This window comes from Danio rerio, chromosome 14, assembly GCF_052040795.2.
Source record: "Danio rerio strain M-AB ecotype USA chromosome 14, GRCz13ab, whole genome shotgun sequence".
In the NCBI taxonomy this organism is placed as follows: Eukaryota; Metazoa; Chordata; class Actinopteri; order Cypriniformes; family Danionidae; genus Danio; species Danio rerio.
The window spans coordinates 37623067-37632500 of NC_141034.1; the positions used below are offsets into that span (position 1 = coordinate 37623067).

At 35.3% G+C, this 9434-nt stretch overlaps 1 protein-coding gene and 1 long non-coding RNA gene across 3 annotated transcripts in view; one reads left to right on the forward strand and one right to left on the reverse strand.

Annotated features, from left to right (window-relative positions):
• LOC147840846 (uncharacterized) overlaps nucleotides 1–659 on the reverse strand; it is a 69084-nt gene extending 68425 nt beyond the window's left edge. The window contains exon 1 of the long non-coding RNA XR_015507696.1: nucleotides 12–659. This is a non-coding gene — a long non-coding RNA (uncharacterized LOC147840846). The remainder of the gene's footprint in view (nucleotides 1–11) is intronic.
• Nucleotides 660–3910: 3251 nt separating this feature from the next.
• The window catches only part of atp1b4 (ATPase Na+/K+ transporting family member beta 4), a 12797-nt gene continuing 7273 nt past the window's right edge, over nucleotides 3911–9434 (forward strand). The window contains exons 1-3 of one of the 2 annotated variants that reach the window (XM_087281789.1): nucleotides 3911–5762; nucleotides 5841–6063; nucleotides 7644–7772. In XM_087281789.1, coding sequence (XP_087137915.1) covers nucleotides 5880–6063; nucleotides 7644–7772 — 313 coding nt within the window. In that variant the 5' untranslated portion in view covers nucleotides 3911–5762; nucleotides 5841–5879. The remainder of the gene's footprint in view (nucleotides 5763–5840; nucleotides 6064–7643; nucleotides 7773–9434) is intronic. The other variant, XM_087281788.1, reaches the window with a different exon arrangement.

The window sequence follows — 9434 nt, forward strand, 5'->3', positions numbered from 1 at the left end:
TAAAATAATACAAATAATATAAAATGATAAAAATACAGGAAACACGGAGCTGCTGCTGCTGCTTCACGTCAGAGCCTGTATATTGTTTTTTTAAATGAATGCACTTAACAGTTTACTTTCACAACACTGTAGAACAACATATGTAAACATCTTCACAGATATTTATATGTCTCAAAATATTCACATACATATTTCCTGCACATTACTGTTACAAATTACTATAAAGTCATTATATGATTCTTCATCAAAAAAAACTATTCACAATTTAATTGTCCTATAACACACACAAGCCATATAACCGACCTACACATATATTTCTGTTTATTTATATATATAATATCCAACAATGAAAAATAATAGCCCTTTGTGACTTTAAAATTACTTTTGTAACAAAATTCCCTTTTCCAATCATCACTGTTGCTGTTGGAATGACAGTGCAGAGCGTATGACACATATACAATTAATACAAACTCTTATATATATTTATATACACTATCAAGTTAATTTAATAGATGACAGATTAATTAAATATTCAACACATTTTGATACCGATTTCAACATTTCATACCTGATGAGGGACAATAATAATGTTAATAAAAACACATGAAACACGGAGCTGCTGCTGCTTTACGTCAGGGTCTGTGTATTGTTTGAGCAGCAAGCCCCTCCCTCTCACTAGATATACAGTCAACAGGCAGAAGTAGCCAATCGGAAAAATGTAAATCGTTGCATCACATTACATTAATTTACGATATTTATTTTTATTTTCTTCTAAGTGTACATACCTAGAAAGACAAATTAACTCAAAAAGATTCTGAGTTTTTTTCTTTATGACGCTTTAGCTGGAATCCCTCAAATCTCTGTCTCTCGCCTTGAATGTTCTAGTGAATCATATGAGGCATAAATTGCTGTTTATTTCTTAAAGGTTGTTTGTAATTTCTTGTTTCCAAGAAGAGCCATGATTTCCCTCATTAGAACGCTTCAAAATCTAAGCCTGAACGACTATAAACTAGGCTCTTGGTCGTTTCTTTGTGAATGCTATTTATTAAAACATTCAGAGATGGGCAGATACATTGAAATGTATTTTAAAACAAAATACTCAATACATACATTTTGAGTGTATCAAAATAAACTACAAAAGCAGTTACAAATGTATCAAAATAAAATCGTGTATTTTTATATTTTAAAAAATTCTACAAAATACTTTTAAAATGGAGCATGACATTTCTTTGCAAACCTTCCATTAAGAGGCCTATTGGATCAAATCCCTTTACCATTACTGACGTAGTAAAATAAACAATGTTTGATGACAATAAATTTCTCTGCCACTTCGTTTACCTATAGGGGAAGCTGTGGTCTAATGTAGTGAGTTGAACTTGTAACTCAAAGGTAACTTGTGTTTCTCTTTGAGTATAAAATAAATTTAGCACACATTTCAAACAGAAAGTCCAGTCTTGAAGATGATATGGTTTAAATCATTTAATGCACATAATGTGTCAGAACACTATTGATTATGTTTCCACACATTGCGTGCCCAGTAAAATTTCCATCATCCAAATATTTCATCTAATTTCTTGCAAAGATGCTAAATTGTACACTATAGCCATTATCTATTTCTGGTCTTAGCATTGCTCAGTAGCTATTTTTAATAGTTGTTGACTTGACTGCATAATTTCCATCTATCCAAATTATTGACCACCTTCTCAAAAAAAAAAAAAAAAAAAAAAATCAGTTTTCTGTTCTGATCTCAAGCTTAGGCAATAATGAAAAAGCACCAATCAGAGGCTTCATTTTAAAGATATCATGTACTGTAGACTTCTTGCAAAGTATTTTGCAGTATTTTGAAACTACAACAATTCAAGACACTAAAGTATTTTGATACAAAATATTAAGCCATTTTCATAAACCCTATTAAATACAAATTACTAAATACTATTGTGTATTTGAAAAAAAAAGTATCCTTAATACTGCCTCTGAAAACAATAACAACAAACTGTTTTGTGTTACAATGTGTCACTGCAAATATATTTTTGTATGTTTTATTTCACTTAGTTACAATAAACTTGTTAAACTTTGCTGTAAGTGTACTTTTTAAAACTAAAAATTAATTTCAGTCTACTGTACTGTCATACTGTTTTTGCTTGGCCCATAAATGTCAAATAACAAAATACAAAAATGTGTAGTAAACTATCAGTGTACCTATATTTGTTGCAGTATAAATGAAACTTAGGCTGTAGTTTTACCGTTAAAGGTAGGCTATATTTATAAACTAAAAAAGGGCCGATAAATATCTTTAACCAACTTAAGCAGGCCTATATATTTATAATGCATTTGATGTTTACCTGGCATATCCGAGACACACAGTTTGATTCAGAAAGATGACAGATGATTGATGAAACCAAATGGGGAAAAAAACCCTGCTGAAACTGTAAAAAGACACTTTTATGCAGTTGCTGCCCAGCTTTGGAAATCTCTAGATAATTATAGTATATGGCTTACACAGAAAATGCTGTAGAAAATGTATTAGTTGTTTAACGTAGCCTATTTTTATAAGTTATATTATAATTAGATTTAATGAATCCCACAGAATATATATAATACTGTGTATTTGTATACTAGTTGCTAGCAGTCTTAACAATTCTGATAATAATGAAAGATCCAGATCCTGAAACAATATCAAACGAAATTGCGCCATCAACTGGTAAAATGCTGTGACTGGAAGAAAATAACAAAAAAGTTCTGTTCGTTTACATACAAATGTTGGCAGAATTTATTAAAATGTAAAAAATGTTAAATTGTTAAATATTGATTAATTTTTTATGCTTTTTATTGTATGTAGTTCAAAATGAAATGATTACTCCAGTCATTATTTCTTTAATTACTATTACAATTAATAATTATAGCCTAATATTAATATTATTAATAATAACAATAATAATTAACATTTGAGTGTTTTCTAAAACATCATGTGACTGAAGACTGGAGTAATGAAGTTGAAAATTCATCTTTAAAATCACTGTAATAAATTATTAAATAGAATTATAAACTACTTTTGATCAGTTATTTTATAGTGCAATAACATTGCACAATTTTACAATTTGTGCTGTATTTTTTATTTAATAGTCAAAGCGTCAGTTTTTTTTTCTATCCAGTGAGATAGTTGAGAAAATGTAACTAATGGATTGGAAGTAAATGGATGCTTCGATCGTTACACAATCATACTGTGTAGGCTACAGAATGAAGGAAAATAAAACGCGACATTAAAATGTACTGATCTTTCTCCAGTCTAGTTTTTGTTACAAAATAAATGATTGCATTTGCTCGTTTCAGTACTTGATGGTCTTTCTTTGAATGACCTGCTCTCCACCAAAGAAAGCAGAAAGAACCAGACAAGACCGAATTTTCCATGACGCGAGTTCTTTTCAGGTTTAAAAAAATCAGCGGGTTCACGGGGCACAACGTGATCTGTGTACAAATATTGCGCTTGATGACAACTTTCTCAAGTTATTACGCTTCTTCAGCACAGGCCAAACTGGCCCCAATTCCACAAATATGCTGTGATATATTGATGTTTGCATTCAATATAAATATTATGTAATGCGCGCGAATGATCTCCAGTTTATCCACTCAGCGAGTCAATGGGATTGTTTAGTCCAGCGTGGCTGCTAAGAACCATACAGTTCTTATATGGTTGCTGATGCAGTAGCTACTTGGTGATTGACAACAGCAAATGCAGATCAGAAGTAAAACTTATAAAGCTGTGGGTCTTTGCATAGAGCTTGTTTCTGCAGACAATGAGACTATGCGGTGTGCGTGTACTGAATTCCTCACAACACCAAAGGAAGCTGCTGCCAAAAAAACTCCACTTTGTATCCCACCCCCATTTTCCCTCTTCAGCTCAACTTCATTCACTATGATGCTCGACTCCTAGCGAGAAGCTCCTCCGCACCCGACATCCGCTGTGAGGGGGAAAATTCAATGAAATTCACCAACCATTCCTGACCAGAATTAACGTTGATAAATCCAGCGTGAAGTGAACCCGAAGGCGCAACCATCAAGACATTATTTTGGGGGGAAATTTGAGCATTGACATTTTGATTTTTACATCATTTTTCTTGACAGAAGACATCGAAATATTGTTTTGTGATTTTTTTATTTTTTAGAAAAAGTCTGAACGATTATTTCACAAAGTGTTGACTCTCCTGGACTGCTGCAGACTTTATCCGTGGACTGAAATCTCGCAGTAAATTCGTCGGACCGCTCGTATATGTGATTGGCTTAACAAGTACCTTTATTCTTCAGCGAGAGATCATGGAGCGCGACTCTACCGCGGGAGGGGCAGAGGACCTGCTCCTGGAGGACAAAGTTTCAAAACTGGCAAGTGACCATGACCATAATGTACCAGAGCACAAACGCGTGGTTACTTTTGATGAGAGCATTGTAATGACGATTAAATGTTGAATTTTAGCGCTCTGTATAGTTTACAGTGCAAGGCAAAGTTTTGAAAACTTTTAGATTTGGTACTTTGCATTTGGGCCTACTTACTAATCATAAATACAATGGGAAAACGATTAAATTGTGAAATATTATTTCAATTTAAAATTTGCAAACATAAAAAACATGTTTGCAATGGGAATATTTAAAATATAATGTGTTCCTAGACTAGATTTTCAGCATCAGTCTTCAGTGACCCTTACATTCATACTCTGTATGATCAGATAAATTTGGTGCACAATCATTAATTACGTCTCCTATTATAAACTGCCTACTTTTTGTGGAAACTACCGTTTTATTTATTTTTCAGGATTCCTTCATGAAATCAAATAAATCCCTCTGAACGTCATGAATATCTAATTACAAACTCAGTGATACTTTTAAAATGCTAATATCAAAATTTCCAAAAGCAGCACAACTGTTTTCAGCACTGATAGTGATAATACATTTTTAAGCACCAAATCAGCATTTAAGAATGATTTCTGAAAGATCATGTGACAGTATGGAGGTAATGATCCAGAAAAACTGGCACTGAATCACAGGAATAAATGACATTACAATTTCAAAATATATTCAGATTGAAAAACTAGATTTTAACTGTAAATAACTGTTCACAACATCAGTTTTCATTGCATTTTGGTCAAATACGTCTAGGAGTTTAACTGAAAAAGTGTTAATGTTTCCAATTGTTTAATTGACAGTGTAAAAGATGGTCATATTTGTGAATCCATTGTGTTTAAAAGATTGAATTTCCTTCCCTGAAGTAGCTGTTTTCACCTGAACAAACTATTAAAAATTATATAACCCAATTTAGACCAACCAAGTTTTCAGTTTTTGGAGAAAAATTGTGTTTTAATGTTTGGTCGCAACCCATTTACAACTTTTAAAAAGTTTCCATAAAACCCATATAGAGGTCAACATGAATTTCGAAATGTTATTTTATTGGTTATCAATGATACCAAATGCATTAACAGACTGAAGCTCATGTGAGCAGTTTTACAGTTTTTAAAAGTATGTCTTGAATTGAGAACGAGTAACATCTGGCTGAAGAGTGACCCTGCAGATCTTGTGCAGCTGTGAGAGGTTAGATCTCCCAACATGGGTCAGCGAGTGTGTGGGTCCTCTTCTGGCTCTCACAGATCAATGGGATTGTGAAACTTCTTTCATTCACACTCGACGTGACCCTACATTTGCTTTTCACTGTTTTGAAGACAGTCGCATGTCTCCTGACCTTTTTAAAGAGCCTCCGACACTAGATCTACCATAAAGTGAGTCTTACGTGCTCGTCGCATGGGCCTTTTTTACAATTACTAACACTATTGTGGATCATATTGTGTTGTGTTTAGCGCGCAGGATCACTTCATAAACACGAACTCGCCGAGGCCATGGAAGTGGAACAGGAAGGACTGGTAGAACATCAGCCTCTGGAGCAGGACGACCTTAACTTTGAGAAATGGAAGCCCAAGCCAAAGCCCAAGAGGACGCTGCATGAGAAAATAGACGACCTAAAGACGTACCTGTGGAACGCAGAGACTAAAGAGTTCATGGGCCGCTCGGGGAAGAGCTGGAGTGAGTAACTTGACAAAATTACTTCTGAAATTACACAACAAAGGGCATTTGTCTGTGGTTGAGAGAGTGCGTCCAAATTGTTGTTGGACTGTAAACCAAGTCTTTAATTAGCGATTAGTTCAGTCTCGCCATCGAAGCAAAGGCAAGTGAGACCATTGCTTATTGTTTTTGCTCATTATGTTCCATTTTTAGTGGGAATGAGAGGGGACGAACTGTGCTTCTGCTCGCTCAGACAAAGCGTACATGCTGTCACCGAGCGCGCATGTGTGTGTGTGTGTGTGTCCAAGCGTAGTGTTTACATAGGTGCACAGATAGCTTAGAGACATCTTGACAAAAACAGACTGCCTGGGGAATGGTCCTCAGTGGGAGAGCGAATGTCACAGTCCCTCTGCTGGCCCGGGATCACATTCCATTTACCCCTACCGTGCTTTCCTCTCCCTCTTTCCCAAAGCCCCCTTGACCTTCAGATCCCCTCCAACACGCTCTCAGATCTACAGTGCAACTTAACATCAGAACTTTTTTGGCAGCGAGCATTTCCTGGAGCAGAGGGATGATGACAGAGCAGCCAATCGCTGCTGCTAAATGTCCCGTTGCTAAGCAACGCAGCTAATCCCATTGGGACGAGCACTCTAAACAGTAAAATGAAAGCGTCCTGGGACGGTGAAGGGAAATTTCATTGCGCTAGTGCCCTCAAATTGAGTGTAGATGCAGTGCTTTACATGGGCATGATATGATAGGGAATGTGCTTGAGGTGGATTAAATAAACAGCCACAGTCTTCTGTAGAGTAAAGGAGGGGCTAGTGGAGCGCTGTGATGCGTGTCCCATGAAAGGAGAGTGCTGAGGCCTCACAATGCCAGAATGGGGTGATTGGGCTCCTTGGAGCTGGCCGTGGCTCTCTATGGCTTCGAAAAACCGTCACTGTGATGGCAACCGGAGGTTCTCTGTGTTCCTGAGTGAAAGGACAGCTGGGAGAATTTTCACCAGGCTCAAACAGAAAGGCCTTTGTGGCTGGGGGACACAAGGCGGGCTGCAGCTAGTTGCTTGGAAATTGTCTGCACAGCAAAAGCTGCTGGGTTTGATGACATGTCCCATTCGGTCAGCGGTTAATGGGCTGCTAATTGAAAATTAAAGGTCCGTCAGGACTCATATACTACACTCTTACAAAACAAAGAAGAAAAAGTTCTTTATTGGTATTGATGGTTTATTGTAATCTTTCTATTTCCATAGAAGGTTTTTTGTTATTTTAAAATACTAAATTTGTTATTTTTATATTAGTTATTTACATTAGAAACTGTCTATTGCATCACTATGAAAGCTCCTTTTGGAAATTATTATAATTTTTTATTTTGTAGGTTTCATTGACCTTAGTTTCATTGAATTAGTTTGAGCACTTCCTTAATGAAGAATTATTAATAACAAATGCAAAGCTTTACTATTATTTAAAAGCTGCTTACATGTATATGGGAAAATGAGTTTTGAGAATTTGGTATTATGTACATTCAACTTTATATTTTATTAATCCCTTGTTGTGCGAATCAGTTATTCTAACACAAAATATTTTTTTGTTTCTTTTTTTCAGGCCTTATTCTTCTCTTCTATGCAGCATTATACATTTTTCTGGCAGCCATGTTTGCTGGTTGTATGTGTTGCCTGATGTGGTCAATAAGTCCATACGCTCCCACCTACAATGACAGAGTGATGCCACCAGGTTGGAAAATCAGCATTTTACTTTGTTAATGTTTAGATGTAAAAATGATTTAACATGTATATTATTAACATCTTACAAGCATACAGAGAATAATCTGTTTGGAGAATGAATGGATTAGAAATACGAATGATTGTCATTGTTAGGTCATTTGAAGGTCACTATTGTGTATCAAAAGTAGACCAAATGTAAGTCGTCATCAGCATCACCAAGGCTCACTCTGATTGCCTTTTAGTGGTGCTATAGCAATTAAAAAGTCACACATAACTCTTAATATGCTTATTGAAAGCTAAATTGAGAAGTATCTTATATCATAGCAATGATCAACAAAATGCAGACATCCAATTCAGATTCAGGTCACTTTAACATGAAATATGTAAAAATGGCTGTAACTAGGCCACCACTTGTCCATTAAAATGACTTGAAATATGACATGCATTGTCTTTGTCCAACATGGCACCAATACATATATATTGTATAGTAGTCAATATTCGAAGTGGATCAAAAAAGTTAAAGTTATGAAAGGTATTGATGCGCTTCAAATGTTGACTACTATATATTTATTTTATACAACAGTTCTGTCTGGTTCTCGAATCTGATTGGCTGATAGCAGTTCAGAACTCTTACAACCCCCCCTCCACTGAGCGTGATTTCCGTGACCTTCACAACCGGGGGCCCCCCGTCAATAATCCGTGCAGAGGGGCCCCAGCATTTTGCACTACACCCCTGCTCCTCACCCTTCTGTATTACTCCGCCCAAATAGAGTGACAGCAGATTAATAAACTCACTGCATTTTGACAAACATTGCTGCTGTTGGACAACAATGTACGTTTGAGGCTTTTTTTAGGTGAGAATGCAGTTGCACGCCAATGCACACTTCCCAAAAGTGCGGATATACAGCCACATGGCACTGCTACTGGTGTGATATTGCTCATAAATAACATTGTTTCTGTGTTTTTTGAAAAGCATTGCTGCCATCAGCAAATAAATTTGAAGTTCCTGTTAGACAAGGTTAGCAGAGGACAATTAAAAGGAAACTCTACATGCACAACTTATGGCTCTAGGCCTAGACAATTTTTTTAAATTATCTAGTTTTATGTCTTTTATATCATTAAATATTTTGTGCATACAAACACTATAATTATCATATTGGGTGTTTAATTCTGAACAGCTACCTCTAGAATTACTACTGTCATTCCTTAAAATGATAGTTGTCTTATAAGAAAAACTGAAAATTCTATCTTCATTTACTCACACTTCACTTGTGACAAACTTGTTTCTTTTTTCTGTTGAATACAAAAATTCAATGTTGGAAACTGGTAAACACTGACTTCCATGGTATGATTAACAAATACTATGAAAGTCAGTGGCTACATTCTTTAAAATAACTTTGTGCTCAGCAGAAAAAAGAAGGGTTTGGCAGCACTTGAGGGTGCGTATATTTAAATTTCTGGGTGAACTATACTTTTAAACATTTAACTATAATTGTGCAGAAAAGAAAAATAATTCAATTATTTATTAATTTATTAATAGACATAAAACATTCAAATTTTAAACAAAATGAGAATGGCCAAATATACCCAAAAGCTATTAATTCCTCAATTAAAACAACATGAGGTGAGCATATGATTTCCATATGATGAACATTTATGGTGACCAGATCCT